Source organism: Corythoichthys intestinalis, chromosome 5 (assembly GCF_030265065.1).
Source record: "Corythoichthys intestinalis isolate RoL2023-P3 chromosome 5, ASM3026506v1, whole genome shotgun sequence".
Lineage (NCBI taxonomy): Eukaryota > Metazoa > Chordata > Actinopteri > Syngnathiformes > Syngnathidae > Corythoichthys > Corythoichthys intestinalis.
The window spans coordinates 23,382,622-23,402,041 of NC_080399.1; the positions used below are offsets into that span (position 1 = coordinate 23,382,622).

General features: G+C 39.3%; 1 protein-coding gene across 4 annotated transcripts in view; it reads left to right on the forward strand.

The window, feature by feature from the left end:
* The window catches only part of tln2b (talin 2b), a 206,737-nt gene that overhangs the window by 85,351 nt on the left and 101,966 nt on the right, over positions 1–19,420 (forward strand). For all 4 annotated transcript variants that reach the window (XM_057837617.1, XM_057837619.1, XM_057837620.1 and 1 more), the window contains exons 7-9: positions 11,066–11,193; positions 11,485–11,548; positions 11,701–11,805. In XM_057837617.1, the coding sequence (XP_057693600.1) occupies positions 11,066–11,193; positions 11,485–11,548; positions 11,701–11,805 (297 nt within the window). The remainder of the gene's footprint in view (positions 1–11,065; positions 11,194–11,484; positions 11,549–11,700; positions 11,806–19,420) is intronic.

Genomic DNA, 19,420 nt, shown 5'->3' on the forward strand with positions numbered 1-19,420 from the left:
CCCCCCCACCCCCAAATTAGAATCGATAAGAGAATCGATAAAGAATCGAATCGGTAAGCAATATCGATAATGGAATCGGAATCGTAAAAATCCTATCAATTCCCATCCCTAGTCATCGGTATTTGCAATGTTGATTCAACATTGTTTATGGTTGGAAATTTCAATGTCAACCATACTGATGATTTTGATGGAAAATCAAAATTTATTCATCATCGGTCTGCTATCTGGGGCAGCAATAATAGTACTGTATAATGGTAAAAACATCCATTCAATGCAAACCACTCTGGAATATGTAAGTATTAAATGTAAACATAAGTAACTTACTGTTAAAGAGTTAAGAACATGCATCAATCATCTATTCATCCATTTTCTACTATATACCTCTTCTTGCCTTAGAAGCACAGTTGAGCATGGGCATATCTCTGCTTACATTTGGCGAGATGGCAAGAATGCCCATTCAACTGAAGCAAAAATGTGGCAAAGATCTTTGAATTAAAAAAAAAAAAAAAAACAGTTCAATGCAAACTACTCTGTACTATGTAAGTATTAAATGTAAAAATAAGTCACTTACTATTAAAAAGAGTTTTTAAAAATGCATCAATAATCTATTCATCCATTTTCTACTATATACCACCACTTGCCTTAGAAGCACAGTTGAGCTTGGGCGTATCTCTGCTTACATTAGGCGAAATGGCAAGAAATTCCCATTCTGGTACTGGGCGATTTCAACATTGACATGGACTCACTTTCCTGTCGATTGGCTGCAGAATTCAAACAGGTTCTCAATCTCCACCAATCTGTTGATGGTCCAACCCACACCAAGGGCCACACCCTGGACTTAGTCATTACAGATTCCATTCACATTTCAGATCTTCACATCCAGGACATTGGCATTTCTGACCACCATGCAGTCACCTTCAAAATCCCTCTCCCTGCCCGCCTCACCAAACCACGTCATCATATATCCTTCAGGAATTTCAAGAACATCGACTCCACATCCCTCAGTCAGCACCTGCAGCTCCTTTCTCCTCCTCCAAATACATGAGCCACTGGACTCATGAATTACTACAACCACAATCTCCTGTCTATCCTTGACACTCATGCACCACAAAAAAAAACGAAAGTCACCTTCACCCGTTCAGCTCCCTGGTTCACAGGGGAGCTGAGATCACTAAAAAGGACTGGCCGAGTCCTGGAGCGGGCTCCGGTTCTACTTCCCTCCTTATCCTTTTTGACCTCTCTGCTGCATTTGATATTGTTGATCATCACATCCTCCTTCACTGCCTCCAACACGATATACTGTAGGTATCTCTGGCACTGCCCTTCAGTGGTTTAACTCATACCTCACGGGAAGGACACTGTTATCTGTGGAGTCCCCCAGGGCTCTGTGCTCGGTCCAACCCTCTTCACTATTTACATGCTACCCCTCGGTCGTGTCGTCAGCAGGCATGGAATACAATTCTATTGTTATGCTGACGACACACAACTATATTTCAAAGTCACTCCGTCCTCCAACCCCCTCCTACTCTGTTTCTCAACTTGACTCCTGCCTGGAGGAGATAAAGGCTTGGATGAGTGAGAACTTCTTGCAGCTGAACAGCTCCAAAACAGAAGCTATTGACATTGGTACTCCTCACCATCTCTGTTCCGCCCCCATTTCCTCAGTCTCCTTTTTCCCTCTCCCCTTCTGTGACTAATTTGGGAGTCAGGTTTGACCACCATCTTAGCTTTAACAATCACATCAATTATATTTGCAAAACCTCCTTCTTTCACCTCCGCAATATTGCCAAACTCCGGCCATCTCTCTCCCGTCCTGCTGCAGAGAGACTCGTCCATGCCTTTATCTCCTCCAGTTTGGACTACTGTAATGCACTCCTCATCAGGATCCCTGGCAAGAGCCTACAAAGGCTTCAGTATGTCCAAAACAGCGCTGCCAGGGTCCTGATGAGGGTGTGTAGACATGAGCACATCACCCCCATCCTTCACACCCTACATTGGCTCCCTGTTCACCTCCGTATTGAATTCAAAATCCTCCTTCACACACATTGTCTACACGGTGTAGCCCCCTCCTACCTCACCGAACTCCTCACATCACGTACTTCAGCCAGAACCCGGTCAAGCCAACAGCACCGTCTGCTCCCGCCCAGGACTCAGCTCAAGACTATGGGCAACAGGGCCTTTGCAGCTGCTGCTCCCCGTCTGTGGAACGCCCTCCCAGACCACCTCAGAGCCCCGCAGACGGTGGATGCATTTAAAAAAAGGACTAAAAACTCACATTTTTAAAAAAGCTTATTCTAGCTAATTTTATTTGACTGTCTTATTTTCATTTGATTGGTATCTGATTTTATCTGTGCTTCTGTCTCTTTTGCTTTTTTGGGGGGGGCAATGTGCACGTTGAGATTTGTTTTTCAAATGTAAAGTGCGTTATAAATAAAATGTATTATTATTATTATTATTATTCAACTGAAGCAAAAATGAGGCAAAAATCTTTTCATTAAAAAAAAAATAAATCTTTTTTATGTTGTTATTACTGCATGTTTTTATAAAATACACTATTAGAGCATTGTGTTGCCTGTTTCCTAATTCCCTTTAAACGGGGATGAGTTCTGCTTACAAAAACAAGCTCAAGCAAAACTTTAGGATGAAGTGAAAGTTACTGAGGTGAGAATTTATTCATAATCATAAATAATAATGTTTTAGAACTGCGAGAAGCGTCTGGTTTCGATGGAACAGCCCACATCTGCAAACAATGACAGGTTCTACTTTACATTCTTAACATTACATTATCTTTACGTACCATAGACAACGCTGAACAATAATATCAACACTGACGCTAACGTAACATGAGACATGTACAAGCTGGTCCACTACTATTATATGCTCCAGTAACAGGTAATCAAGTGTTGTCATGGAAATGCCAGAGATGCTCTTTTCCTTCTTCCATACCTGTTGGCTCAATTACAGTATTTAGAAATTTTACGTCTCCTTCGACATGCCTTTTTTCCTGCCTGAACAAAAATAAAGTAGCTATTCAATGCTTAACCCTTTAACACCGAACGTGTCGGCAGCGACGCGTTTATGCATGTCGTCTTTGAAGCTTCGTCACGCTGTAATTACGTCACCCACGTGCCGCTGGTTGGTCTCATTTGAAAGTGCGGAAGTTGATGTCCGCGCCAGTTTTTATTTGAAGTCAATCGACCAAGAAAACGGGAGATAATGTCATTTGAGTTTTATAGTTTTATTGCACTCATAAATATGCATTAAAACGCTGCATGTACCATGTATATATCTCCATATTTCCATCATTTCTTGTCCTTTTTCAAAACCAAAAGCAGCACAAAAGACTACATATCCCAAGATCCATTGTGATGTCAAGAAGGACGAACCGAATGTGAACATTTTTAGTAAATTGCCGAGCTAGGCGCCAACTAAGGAAAAGGAGGCATGAACACCAGTTGGATTGCGCGAGTGACTTTGAAACGTGCAGAATGAATCGAAAACTAAATTTAGCGCAACCTAATGCATTTTTTCATCAACTCAAGGAATAGGATGAGCTGCATTTGTCGTTGTTTTCCTCGGATTAGTCGGCGTCTCGGCGAGAAGAAGTGACAGCAGCGCTCAAACGGCAGAAGAGAGGCTGTGTGACGTTGTATGTGACGCAGCTCAGTGACCTGTTCAAAAACAAACTTTATTGAGTGCGCAAAAAAAAAAAAAAAAAAAACTTTATCAGGTCGCATGCCTGAAAAAAATGAATTGAACTGAACTACTTGTCAATATTTTTGAAAATACTTTTTTTCAATGTTATATATTTTTTTTTTCTTCTCTATGAATCTTTTCAATTTTTATATAGATGTGTGTTCGAGAAGCTTGATTGCATGTACGTATACTTTAGATAAGGTGATGGGTATAATACCTAACTTCACAAAGAGATATCCTCCAAACCTTTTTTGTGTTAGATGATATATATAATTTTTTTCTCACTATTTTGCACTGTATATAATCTGTTTTGACCATAGTATGTGCAAAGGCCAAAAACGCCTATGACCATACCCGCTGTTTGTGTTGAATAGTCAAACATAAAACTATTCAATCTTATTTTTTTCTATTGAATGTTTATCCTAACAAGTTGAATAAATATTATCAAGCTTCAAAACGGTTGGTCGAGCATGTTTGGTTGTCAATGGGACACCAACATTACAAATTTTGAAAAAATATTTTGGGATTTTTTTTTTGTCTTTTTGGGTCCAAAATGTGGATTATAATTGGTCAGTGAAGAAAACAACAGTTTGGACATGAAGTTCAAGGTGTCCTGAAAAAAGGGACCCAATTTGGCCATTGTGAACAATTTTTTCTTTGAAATATAAAGGCAACATCAAATGCATGCAAATTCGGCCAAAATAGGCTTAGGTGTTTAAGGGTTAAACAAGCAAAATGTCAGTTTCAACATCATTATTTTAGTGTGACCAGACATCAAAGGGTTACTTCAACTATCATCGTCTAGCCAACTTGCCTGCTGTTCTCATCTCTTTCTCATGTTTTTGACTCAATATTTTCCTTACCCTCCGCTTCCTTCCTTTCCAGTTCGTGTGTCCACTCCCTCTCTATCTCCCACACATTCTGACATAATCACACAAATCCCCACCCTGGCACACACACTGCTGCACTGTGCAGATCATGCTCACAACGCAGAGTCATATTTCCTCTCACAACAACAACTCCGCCTCCTGCCCCTGCCTCACAGTTGCCCTTCTCCATTTATCTCTGCCTCATTGTCGACAACACACTGATTGTCGCACTGGCAGATTGCTTCCGCTCTTCACATCATGAGAGGGCCTAATTTGACATAGTGTTAAAAGGCCAGAAAGACACAGGAGTGAGATCATTATCCAAGTGGAACAAACCCCAGGCTTCCATCACTGTGATTCCTTTCTTTGCTGCACACTTTTCCCCACAATTTTAATGTGATCACTCCCACTATTTTCTCCCGTTGATGTCATGCTTCATCATTTGAGTTATTTTCAAGAACACTTGTTTTTGCAGATGTTTTTTTGGGCTCTCTGTTGTGATGACTCAACCATTAGCTAAGATGGTTTTTAATCGTTTTGTCCAATGTCAACAAACATTGGACATTCTGCCAGTTTAGACCTAATCCCCTTCTGCTACTCAGCCACTCCTACCCTGTCATGTATTTGCGTTAAGAACAGGATAAGCCATTACAGCAATAACTTCACCCAGGAGTGCTACTCTTCAGCTTCTACTCTATTGCCTAATTTTAGCTCATTCCCACAGCGAACTGGTGGTGACAAGATCTTTTATTAGCGAAGCAGGGACTAATGATAAGTTAATGCTGGAATTTGTCACCTGAGAGCAACTCATTTTTGCGCAGTTGATCATTTTTTGTCATAAAGGAGTGTTAGTGTTTCTGCAGAAAAATATATAGTGTAGGAATGAAGTTATAACAAGGTATGAGTGTGTGCGTGAATGGTTGTTCGGCTCTTTCTGCCCTGCAATTGGCTGGCAACCGATTCAGGGTGTACACTGCGTACTGCCCAAAGTTATACTGCTGGCCAAAAGTATTGGCACCCCTGCAATTCTGTCAGATAATCGTCAATTTCTCCCAGAAAATGATCACAATTACAAATGCTTTGGTAGTAATACCTTCATTTATTTTGCTTCCAATGAAAAAACACAAAAGAGAATTTTTTTAAAAATTACATCATTATCATTTTACACAAAACTCCAAAAATGGGCCAGTCAAAAGTATTGGCACCATGAGCGGAGTTTAAGGGGGGCAGGGGGGCCAGGCTCCCCTTGGTGGGTGAAAAGTGTCATTGCATGTAATTGACTTTCCTATATATGTAAAAGTTGTAAAGCAAGAAAACCACAAAAATGAATTAAATGAACAAAAAAATATATTTTTTATAGTGGGTTTCAATTGTTTTTTGAACAGATCATGTAACTAGCACCTTAGATGGTAAATGGTGTTATACTTATATAGCGCTTTTCCACCTTTCAAGGCGCTCAAAGAGCTTTACACTATCTCGCCATCCACCTACTGGTGACGCAGCACCAGGAGCAATGTGGGGTTCAGTATCTTGCTCAAGGACACTTAGACGAGTTCATCAGGGCGGAGACTTGAACCCACAACCTCTGGGTTGGGGGACAACTACTCTACCACTGTGGCGTGGCGGTCATTTGCTTTGCATATTATTTTAAAAAATAAAATAAAATAGGGGAGGGCAATTTTATTTTACAAATAATTTTTTTTCTTCGATTGAAAATATATATATTTTTTTTGATTCAAGCAACTTTTGGGGGGATTGAATGATTTAGACACAAATGTCCTACCCATAATATGGCCCAAACACAAAAAGTAAAACTTTTTTAATGAAAAATTAAGTGTTCAAATGCAAATTTTTGAGTCTCAAATATTTTTTTCGCATTAAAAAACTTTTTTTTTTTCTATGATTGAAATTCTTTTTTTGATTGAAGTTAATTTTCTTTTAAAAATATTTTTTTTTTTGTATGAAGCAACTTAATTTTTGATTGAATAATAAAGACACAAATGTCCTAGCCAAAATGTGGCCCAAACACAAAACAACATTACTTCAATCAAAAAAGTTGCTTCAATTAAAAAAAAAAAAAAAAAAACTGGCTTCAAATGCATTTAAGTTTCAATTTTATTTTTCCATTCAAACACATTTTTTTTGATTGAAGGGACTTTTTTTTTAATTGAAAATATATATTTTCATTGAAGCAACTTTTGTTTTTTTGATCGAATAATGAAGACACAACTCTACCTGCATATGGCTCCGCCAGGGGATACAATTTTTGACTGAGGTAACTACAGTGGCACAACACCGGCGGGCGTACCATATTCAATGGATGATGATCTTGGTGAAAAGTATACTGTCCTGAGAGCAGCCTGATTTAGAATTCCCCTCAAGAATGCTGGGAAACAAAAAAAAAACGCTCATTTTCAACTTATTATTATAAATATTCTTGTAAGTTAATTTTATTGTTGACACTGCATTTCGGGGTCATCAACATGTTGTGCCTCCCCTGCCCAAAAGTCAAACTCTGCCTATGATTGGCACCCTCAGCCTAATACTTTGTACCACACCCTTTAGACAAAATAACTGCGAACAACCGCTACCGGTATCCCATCAATGAGTTTCTTACAATGCTCTGCTGGAATTTTAGACCATTCTCCTTTGGCCAACTGCTCCAGGTCTCTGAGATTTGAAGGGTGCCTTCTCCAAACTGCCATTTTCAGATCTCTCCACAGGTTTTCTATGGGAATTAGGTCTGGACTCATTGCTGGCCACTTTAGTCCTCTCCAGTGCTTTCTCTCAAACCATTTTCTAGTGCTTTTTGAAGTGTGTTTTGGGTCATTGTCCTGCTGGATGACCCATGACCTCTGAGAGAGACCCAGCTTTCTCACACTGGGACCTACATAATGCTGCAAAATTTGTTGGTAGTCTTCAGACTTCATAATGCCATGCACACGGTCAAGCAGTTCAGTGCCAGAGGAAGCAAAGCAACCCCAAAACATCAGGGAACCTCTGCCATGTTTTACTGTGGGGACTGTGTTCTTTTCTTTGAAGGCCTCATTTTTTTTTCTTTGTATTTTTGTGTAAGATGATTGTAGTATCCATGACGAAAAGCCTTTCTATCTGACGCTAGCAACTTGTCTTCCTCCTCACCGTGAGACAGCGAGCCACGAAACACTCTCACCTTGCTCCTTACGCCAGTTCCTTAATGCAAAAAAATGTAATCCACGGCTTGACATTAAATACAAACAAAAAAGAGCAACTGAGATCGTTCGAAAAGGAGGTAGATATAAAGAACGTAGGTCAAAAAATTATATAAGCTCCATCCTTAATACTTCCTGTCGTCACGCCAACTAAATACTCAAAATAACAGCCCCCGCTGCCCACACTTATATTGTACGACATGACGTCACAAACCCGTCCCACTAAATCCAAATAACAAATAGCAATTCTTTCTTATTTAACCTAATAACAATCAACAACTCATTTTATAGAACCAAATAAATAATTTACAATTAACATATATAATAATCCAAATGTTATTTAGGCACTTAGAATGATAATGATTTAATTTTGTTGTCATATCTGTATGCCTTCTCAGTTGTTTTTTTCTTTCCAGCATCTGATTTAGCTGGATGGGCGGGGCCGTGGCCGCACACCTGTGGCGCATTAGGAGCGCTCATTATTTAAGGACTCCTGTCACCGTCTGCGAGTGTCGGACTATTGCATTTGCTTGTTACCTGCTTTGCTTACCGCTGTGTGCTCATCGTCACCCTTGGTGCTTCCCGACATTCTGCGATCGTGTTCTGGTTTGATCTCATTTACTTTTGTGTTTTTTTGGGGATTTTGTAATTGTAATTTTGTACTGTTATATTCACGCCATTTTGGCATGCTCCCTCAGTTGTGTTTTCTTATACTCGCGTTTTCCAGCGTGCTCTCTCAGTTGTATTTTCTTACTCGCGTTTTGTAGCGTGCTCTCTCAGTTGTATTTTCTTACTCGCGTTTTCTAGCGTGCTCTCTCAGTTATACTTTGTTATATTCGCGTTACTTAGCGCGCTCCCTTTGTTGTACTCATTAAATACTAAATTCGCTCTCTGATCTCCTGGTCTGTGTTTCGGATCCGCATTAACGGCTTGCCGTCCGTAACATTTGTTTTTTCATTGCAAGCAAAATAAATGAAGGTATTACTACCAAAGCATTTGTAATTGCAATCATTTTCTGGGAGAAATTGAGCATTATCTGACAGAATTGCAGGGGTGCCAATACTTTTGGCCAGCAGTGCAGCTCGGATTGGCGAAGCACCACCACGACCCTCGTGAGAATAAACTGCTCGGAGGATGGATGGATGAATGAATGAATAAAAATAACTATACAAATATAGCATATTGTACAAAGAAGCGTGTGCAGTCAGGCTGGAACCAGTGGGTAAAAAGTGTTAGGTGTGATTGAAGGGTTTCAGCTAAAATGAAAGGTTTATAAAACTTTGGTAAGACCAGCGATGTTGTTTGGTCTGGAGACAGCACCACTGAAGAGAAGACAGGAGGCAGTGCTGAAGGTGGCAGAGATGAAGATGCTGAGGTTCTCTTTGGGAGTGACCAGGATGGATACGATCAGGAATGAGCATATCAGAGGGACAGCGCATGTTATAGGTTTTGGAGAATCTGAGAGGCTAGACTGAGATGGTTTGGGCATGTCCAGAGGAGAGATAGTGATTATATTAGCAAATGCTGAATTTCCATATGCCAGGCAGGAGGTATACTGTAGAGGACGACTAAAGAGGCTGTTTATGGATGTAGTTAAAGAGGCCATGAAGGTAGTTGGTGTGAGAGCATAGGATGCAGAGGACAGGGTAAGATGGAGACAACTGATTCGCTGTGGCGACCCCCTGAAGGGAAAAGCCGAAAGGAAAAGAAGTATATTTTACAGTGGAAAAAACTCTATAATACTAATACAAAGAAACACTGGTTGAAAATCCTATTGCAATTTTTATTCATGTTTCTTTTAATTTGACTTTTTTTTTTTACCATGCCATTGATCTTCTATTGTTTGTTTTTGATTTTCACATTCAATTAAAAGTCGGTGATATATAATTGAGGGGTGAAATAATAAATTAATATCATTTCTGGTAATCTTTTTTTTTTTTTACCATGTTTATAACATGGTAAATATGGTAATACAAGTGTCCTGGGGAGCGCGGGAGTGTTATACAGCTACATACAGTATATACAATATATACATACAAGAACACACAAAAAATATAAGTATTAATAAATATATAGTAAACAGTGTATACATGCACGACAAATTTTATTGATAAAATTTTATTGGTTTGTATGTGGTGAATTACTGTCTTAGCAAAGTATGCTTAGTGAGCACTGCTGTCAGTTGCTTCGGGTATCCCTGATTCAGCATTTCTATATTTGTCCTCCACTGTGCTAAGCCACATTGGGGCGTGTGACCTCAAGGTGATTGCGTCATAGTTTGTGCTGTCTTGAGCTGTGCACACTTCCCTTTCTGTAGCTCAGGTCAAAAGCCATACAACCCGAGTGGTCAATCACTTCCTACATCTGTCAAGAGAGTATTGAGATCCGGCCTGAATATAGTGATCCCTTGGAATATGAGTGACAGAGTATACAATTATTGTATTTTTTTTATATATATATACATATTGGAGCCTTGTCCAATGTGTTTTAGATTTTTTAGAAAGCAATCTAATTTTTTTGTATATCACAAACAACATTGCATTGTCGTGTGCGGTGTGCTTCACAGATGATGGCATGTGTGAGGGCTAATTTTCAAACACCCGGGTCTACAGGAGCTTATGTGCTCCACTGCACTGCACTGTTGAAAGGACTCATGAGAGGGAATGTAGAAGATTGTTGTCCTCATTACAGTCGTAAGCCACCGCCTAATTGTACACTTAAGTAATGAGACATAACAATGAGACCAGTTGGAGCTGTGTGCGAATACAGTGGTTGCAAATGCTAAAGGACTGATGGGGCATTTCTCACAATGCTCTCATCTTCTGAAGCATTAATTTTGCAGCACTAAACTAGAAAGCAGGAAAGAAAGCTGACTTGCCTCTGGAGAGAACAATGTACACACACTCACACAAAACCCTTTTAGGGATGTCAACAAAAGCTTCGCCCTTTCTAACCTCCTTTATTTTCATGTTGACAGCCTGATTAAATAGACACCGGGATTGTAAAATGGGCACCTTTTTGCCTAATGGAAAAACACTGTTGGAAAATGGATTTTGGTTTCATTAATGGTCATTATGCAATACAGTGAGGGGAGGATGATGTTGAAAGTCTGTATTTTTATGTTTTAACATTTAGAGTGTTGCAATAAGATTTAGATGACAGATTATCCAAAGAAATACAATAGTTATATTTTGTCATGAGAACATGTAAGACGTACTGTTCATGAAGTGAAGATTGCACAATTGGAATCACCTTTGTGCTTGTAGGCTATATTTACTCCTACCGCCATTTTTTTTGTCTGTCCTCCAGGCAAGAGATGACATATTGAATGGATCCCACCCTGTCTCCTTTGATAAAGCCTGTGAGTTTGCAGGGATCCAGGCTCAAATCCAGTTTGGACCCCACGTGGAGCACAAACACAAGCCTGGATTTCTGGAGTAAGCATTTCGTAATCAGATGCATTCCACGCAATGATTAGAACGGTTCTCTACACCACTAATGCTTTTAAATATTCGCCTCCCAGCTGTGCGTGTAAGATGATGTTTTCCTTTACGTTGTTTTTTTTCCCCTGCTGGAAAACTCTGGAGTGATATCAGCTGTTACAACTGTTTTCAGCTCTCCAGGCAGTTGGGCAAGAATGACCTCATGTGTTGAGCTATATTAATAGAAAGGGAAATGCCTTTAGCTAAACGACAGTAAGCATGTAAAAATGTCCTTTCTCTCCATAGCCTGAAGGAATTCCTGCCAAAAGAATACATCAAGCAAAGAGGGTCGGAAAGAAAAGTATTCCAAGTACGTACGCTAAATTGTTTATTTGTTAACATCACTAATCATAAAACTGTTCAAATAGATTTACTATGTATTAATATACACACTGATAAAACAATAAACACAAAAATGATTGATTTGATGCTGGAGGATTTCTTGTCATCTTCTGTGCGTAGGATCATAAAAACTGTGGAGAGATGACAGAGATAGAAGCCAAAGTGAAATATGTGAAACTGGCCAGATCATTGCAAACATATGGAGTGTCCTTCTTCCTGGTAAAGGTAAGGACTCAAAATGTACTTACAATAACATGAAAAATCAAAAAGAAAACAGTTTTAAACACCTCTACGTACCTCTACTTACGAGATTAATTGGTTCTGGATGTAGTCTCGTAACCTGAAAATTCTGAAATGCCACATTAAAATTTACAATCGGGATAAAACTGGAATAAAACAATAGCCAAATGCATTTTAATCATTCCATTGTGGTGGTCCTAGCCCAGACTCCCCTCTACTTTGACTTTTATTGTTGTGACCCTTCCTGCTTTTGACATGTGGAATGAGTTCAACCTTGACATGCTGGGTGTGGCAGACCTGTGAGTGCACCGGCAGCTCATCAGCAATCATTGATGCATTTAAGGAGCGGCCTGGGCAGCAAGCAGAGGCCAGATGATTATATTATGTAGTGCTGTCAAATTTATCGCGTTAACGGGCGGTAATTAATTTTTTAAATTAATCACGTTAAAATATTTGATGCATTTAACGCATGCGCGAAATGACCCGCTCATGCATTGCCTCAAAAAGATTACAATTACACCGTGTTTTGCACATTGAGAGCTCACAAGAGGCTGAGAAAGACAAGTGGACACAGGTGTTCATTGGACCGCTCCGTTTATTGGCATAAGCTTCGGCAATTCCTTCACAAAAAACATAAGTATCATTTAGTGAAAGCACAACAAAAATACTATTCCTACCTCTCCAAAAAAAATAATGTTCACAAAAAGAAAAACGATGAATGCAAAGAGAACTGGCATTCCCAATCAAAATAGCTAAGCAAAATACACATAAAACTTACTCAGACTTTGGTCAAACTCTATTCAAACATTTCGTTTAGCTCAAACATGCATGTATGGACATACAGGTGACAATGTTTTTTTTTTAGTTAACCTATTGTGGTTCCTCGGTGTTATTATTATTATGATAGTTTGTTCCGCAGCCCCTTTGAGCTCAATTTGATCCCCTTAGAATGCTTCAAAATGCACCAAAATCGGCAGGGAGGTCAAGACAGGCGCAATCTTTGATACCGTGTGAAGACAAATTCCAAATACACTATGTAGCGCCCCCTAGCAGTCATTATTTGTCCCGCCGACGCTTTGAGCCCCACTTTGACCCCCTCAGAATGCTTCAAAACTCACCAAACTCAACAGCCAGGTGAACACTGGTGAAAACTTTGATGAAATGTAAAAAAAAATAACAACAACAAAAAAAATATGCATAAATGTGTGTAGCGCCCCCTACCAACATTTCATTTCTTTCACCTTTTTTTTTTTTTTTTTTTAAGGTGAAAGAGGAGGTAACAACGTGCAAAGGTTAAAACTTAGAACACATCAGTACAATATGAATGGGATACCATACGCGGTGCCCAGACTGCCGTTAGTACTACATCCAGTGGTGGGCACTGCCCCCCCCCCATAACACCCCTGGTCACCAACAATAGGCCAATAGGAGAGCAAAATCGCATTCCTGAAACATGATGGGAAATATCATGACCAGTAGGGCAGCAGGATATACTAGTATAGCGCGACCAGAGGTTGCGCTAGACATTTTCGTTGTCTGTCATTTTGACTGACAGGGTCATAAAAATCCGGTCATAATCTATTTTTACCAGTCACTGAAATTTTTAAAATGATAATGATGACATATTCAATAGTATTTAGTTTTCATTCATTTTTAATTTTGTAACGCTTGCTTGGCGGCGAAAAATTAGACACTGAAGTTGTATTTTTCTCCCTCTTTTTACTCTGCTTACCGCCAACAACACCAACAAAACAACTCCACTCCCAAAGAAAAAGAGGCAACCATATAGACCCCAATCACCAACGTCACACAATGATCTTAATTGTGGTTGTCAGCCCAAAATCTTCTAAATATATATTAAATGCATCTTACCAGATATAAAATGACTACTACATAGTCTGTGGTGATCGTTTGGTGCCCCGATTTCTTGTCGAATTACAGCAGTCCATCTCGCTCTCCTCTTCGGTAATTCCAGCTCCAATCGCATATATTTAAAAATGCTACCGTTCACAAGTTCGTAGTTGGATCACGGCGATCTCGGCGAACCACCGTCTGTCACAATTCCTCCCTCTCTCGGCCTCTCCCGGGAGTCGAGCTGTCATCATCATTGTGGAACGCAAACTATATATGTTCGATATATGTCCATCAACGTACAAGTCAAGTTGTCTTCTCTTTTATAACAGCATTTCCCAGCTGTAAACAAACGAATAAAAACTTGTAACACTTGGATATATGCGGTGCATTCAAACACGATTAGCAACAGGCGGCTAGCAGCAGTAGCAGAAGCTAGTTGTTGTAAAAATGATTAAACTTCGTAATTACAATCATCATCGTAATATCAATAGCAAAGGCAACAAGTCGTTTCATGCGCCAGATTTTAGGTTTCGTATTTTTAGAGCACATTACCTTCCATAACAGCGGGGGCATGACTGCAGGAGCTGTCAGTTTTGTCCATCTCCTTATGACGAGTACGAGCACCCATGGTTTGGAAATCGACATGGTACGAAGCATGGAGGCCTTGGCTTGGTTCTCCACCCGCCTACATCAAAATAACATTCCCGGGATCTTGTATAGTTAGGCAGTCTATAGTGCGCAATATACGCTATATATTTTTTTCAAGACCTTCCAACTTCTATTCCACCGCCATTGACTTCAATGGTAAACAGGTGGAAACGGAAGGGGAAGGAAGACATAAGGAAGTAAACCGGTACCTCGAAAACTTGTCTATACACAGGCGGCAATCTAGTCCACCAATTGGATCACGCGCTGGCACACCGGGTGCACCAATAAGAACCTCGCGTTGATGTGTCAATCACGGTGCCGCCGCCAGACCCCGGTTACACTACAATATTCTGACAGAATAGCCAACGACGTCATGCATTAAGAGAGACAATAGCTAATTAATGTGCCGCCCTGTGGTCTGGGGTGTGAATTGCAACCTGTCAAAATGACTGACGGACTTCAGTTTTTTCCGTCACCGTTTTAAAAAACCGGTCAACGACGGAAAATTTCCGGTTAACGCGACCCCTGAGCGCGACATTTAAAAGCAGAAAGCATACATACGTATCTTTTATAGTACTGTACTGTGCCTGTTATATCCTGAATTTTTTTTCTGTAACAAGAGGCAATATTTTCCCCTTGAGGCATGTCGTAACCTGAAAATTCCGTTTGTAGAGACGTTCGTAAGTAGAGGTCCCACTCGATAAAGTTTTTCTGAATTTGTATGAAAAGTAATGCAGTTGCAATTACAACACAAGTAACATAAAATAAGTTCTTCTGTGGGGTGTGTGGAATTTTACGATACACATACAGTGGAGCAAATAAGTATTTAGTCAACCACTAATTGTGCAAGTTCTCCCACTTGAAAATGTTAGAGAGGCCTGTAATTGTCAGCATGGGTAAACCTCAACCATGAGAGACAGAATGTGGAGAGAAAAAAAACAGAAAATCACACTGTTTGATTTTTAAAGAATTTATTTGCAAATCATGGTGGAAAATAAGTATTTGGTCAATACCAAAAGTTCGTCCCAATACTTTGTTATGTACCCTTTGTTGGCAATAACGGAGGCCAAACGTTTTCGGTAGCTCTTCACAAGCTTTTCACATGCTGTTACTGATATTTTGGCCCATTCCTCCATGCAGATCTCCTCTAGAGCAGTGATGTTTTGGGGCTGTCGTTGGGCAACACAGACTTTCAACTCCCTCCACAGATTTTCTACGGGGTTGAGATCTGGAGACAGGCTAGGCCACTCCAGGACTTTGAAATGCTTCTTACGAAGCCACTCCTTTGTTGCCCTGGCTGTGTGTTTGGGATCATTGTCATACTGAAAGACCCAGCCACGTCTCATCTTCAATGCCCTTGCTGATGGAAGGAGATTTTCAGTCAAAATCTCTCGATACATGGCCCCATTCATTCTTTCATTTACACAGATCAGTTGCCCTGGTCCCTTTGCAGAAAAACAGCCCCAAAGCATGATGTTTCCACCCCCATGCTTCACAGTGGCTATGGTGCAATTGAATATTCTTCCTCCTCCAAACACGAGAACCTGTGTTTCTACCAAAAAGTTCTATTTTGGTTTCATCTGACCATAACACATTCTCTCAGTCCTCTTCTGGATCATCCAAATGCTCTCTAGCAAACAGCAGATGGGCCTGGATGTGTACTTTCTTCAGCAGGGGGACACGTCTGGCAGTGCAGGATTTAAGTCCCTGGCAGCGCATTGTGTTACTGATAGTAGCCTTTGTTACTGTGGTCCCAGCTCTCTGTAGGTCATTCACTAGGTGCCCTTGTGTGGTTCTGGGATTTTTGCTCACCATTCTTGTTATCATTTTGACGCCACGGGGTGAGATCTTGCATGGAGCCCCAGATCGAGGGAGATTATCAGTGGCCTTGTATGTCTTCTATTTTCTAATATCTGCTCCCACAGTTGATTTCTTTACACCAAGCGTTTTACCTATTGCAGATTTAGTCTTCCCAGCCTGGTGCAGGTCTACAATTTTGTCTCTGGTGTCCTTCGACAGGTCTTGGCCATAGTGGAGTTTGGAGTGTGACTGACTGAGCTTGTGGACAGGTGTCTTTTATCCCGATAATGAGTTAAAACAGGTGCCATTAATACAGGTAACGAGTGGAGCCTCGTTAGACCTTGTTAGAAGAAGTTAGACCTCTTTGACAGCCAGAAATCTTGCTTGTTTGTACGTGACAGAATACTTATTTTCCACCCTAATTTGGAAATAAATTCTTTAAAAATCAAACAATGTGATTTTCTGTTTTTTTTTTTTTCACATTCTGTCTCTCATGGTTGAGGTTTACCCATGTTGACAATTACAGGCCTCTCTAATCTTTTCAAGTAGGAGAACTTGCACAATTGGTGGTTGACTAAATACTTATTTGCCCCACTGTATTTTGTTTTTGTTGACAGACATCATTTGATGTAATTCACTCTCTTTTATTTTATGGCGAGAGATTTAAGAAAAAAGTCACTCACCAAATTGATGCTCCTCTTAATGGACAATAAATGCAGCGTTTGGCCCTAGCAGACTAAAAGGTTCAGATTTTCTATGCCTTTTCATAACAGTGCAAGCACATCTCAATGTAGAAGACCTCTTCTGTGTTCGATGAGGAAATGCAGTGATTCAAAACGATGCTAAATAATTCAGAACAAATGCACTCTGCTGCTTTTGCTAACAGGCTCTAGCACACACCTGGGTTTGTTGATGTGAGGTCTGAGAGTTTATTGTAACCTTCCATTTATCTTCTGTCAGTCTTTAATCACCACAGGCTTTTGTTTGGCAAAGGCTCTTTTGCTGTAAACATCACAGATATGAAAATATGGCGCGTGAACAGCGCGTGCGTTTATGTGACTGTCAGCAAAAAATAAAATCCCCCTTTATTGTGATTTCCTGCACATGCTTGGATGCATATTTTAAAACCTTGACTAAAGTTCTGCTGTTTAAAACAGCCAATTAACCACTTGAAGCTGAACGGTTGCTTTCTTTCTTAAAAGAAAATTGACATTGACACTTACGTAATGAAAAGGAAAACAATAGCTGCTTTAAATAAAACTGTTGATATAGTTATCATGGGCATTAATTTCCCTATTTTTGTTGAATTCTTGGCCTTGAAGCTTTCCTACTAAGTGCGCTATTAGCTTTTCTCAGAATCTTGAATGTTTTGTTTTCTAATCAGTTTGTCCATTTTGCCAGTTTTCGTTGTAGTACTATTTTGTTAATTGCATTTATTAAATAATTTAATAATTACCAAAAAACTATACAACTGTCAAACATCTAATTCAAAGAATTAACCTCTGTGGATGCCGTGCCAAAGGATTTGATGGCAAACCAAGTTGTTCATTTGGCCCTTATCCTGATCAAGCAATTCACAGTTATTAACCATCAGTGTATTTGATCTTGCCTTAAAAAAGTAATTGGTACCAATTGCAAATTACTGCTCCCAAAAAGTAACTGAGTTAGTAACTCAGTTGCCTCATTGTTGGCTTGGAAATGCCTGGATCGCAATAAACAACTGGATCATCATCAGAAGGTGCGTGTGAAATGTTACGTTACCGTTACTGACACAGGAAAGGCGTGCGTTACTATGTTGGTTGACTGACGCAAGAGAAGTCTGAGAAACTCTTAGTCTTAAAACTTACACATGTCAAAAGTAGACAGAAGGGAACTAATGCAATAACGGGAGCAATTTTAACAACTTTAACGGTTGATTCACAACATTAAATGACTTCCACACATAGCAAAGGTTACTATCTAGTTATCGCAATATCCGCAATACCCCTGTGTCTAATTAAGTTTAGGGTAAAGAATAGGGCTAGGGCATATTGTCCCAAAAAAAACTTTTGAACTTCACATAGTGTGACCTGTTTTTTGTTTTGTTTTGTTCTTTGTTTGTTTTGTTTTTTTTTTTGTTGTTTTTTTTTTTTTTTTTTTTGAGAAAAAAAAAAACATGAAAATTATCACCAATTACTTTGCCAAGTAAGTAATTACTCTTACATTCAGGTAACTGAGTTACTAACGCAATTATTTTTTGGGAGAAGTAATTTGTAACTGTAATTAAGTACTTTTTTAAAGTAAGATTAACAACACTGCTCACTACTGAAAAAAATAACGCCGTCATACTCTAACGCCGTTATTAACAACACTGTTAACCATATTAGCTCACATACAGATGACAGAAACATTTATGCCTTAAATTTACTCACAGACTATGCTTAAACAAGGAACACAAGAAAAATGGCATCCACCATAGCGTAGCACAAGCTGTTAGCATCTATATAGCACACTCAATCATGTTTTAGGTAGACAACACCATCTACATTAGCTCATGTATAGATGAAAGAAACATTTGTCTAACTCTAAGAGATTACTTACAGACTAAACAAAGAACACAACATAAAACGTTGGAAAGGACCTGGCTGCTTGCTTCAAGGTAGCTCATCCACTTCCTGCCCTTTTTCTTTTTCAATAATTTCCTTTTGGCCACTAGGTAGTGCAAAATTACAAGTAGCAAGGATCAACACTAAACAGTGAACATAAATTATATTATTATTAGGGGTGTCAAATGATTAGGATTTTTTATCGATTTAATTACAGCTTAAAAATTAATTAATCGTAATTAATCACAAGTCTATAAAATATGCCATATTTTTCTGTAAATTATTGTTGGAATGGAAAGATGAGACACAAGATGGATATATACATTCAACATACGGTACATAAGTACTGTATTTGTTTATTATAACAATAAATCAACAAGATGGTATTACTATTATTAACATTCTGTTAAAGCGATCCATGGATAGAAAGACTTGTAGTTCTTTCAATCAAAAAATTTTCAATCAAAAAATAAACTAGTAGCCTGCCATTGTTGATGCCAATAATTGCTTACACAATGCTCATAGGTGCTGAAATCTATAAAATCAGTCGTACCCAAGCGCCAGCAGAGGGCGACAAAACACCGAAAAACACAACAAGAACACATTTCACTGTGCTGTCATTTTAATGTTTGAGTGCATGTGCGTTAATTGCGTCAAATATTTTAACGTGATTAATTTAAAAAATTAATTACCGCCTGTTAACACGATAATTT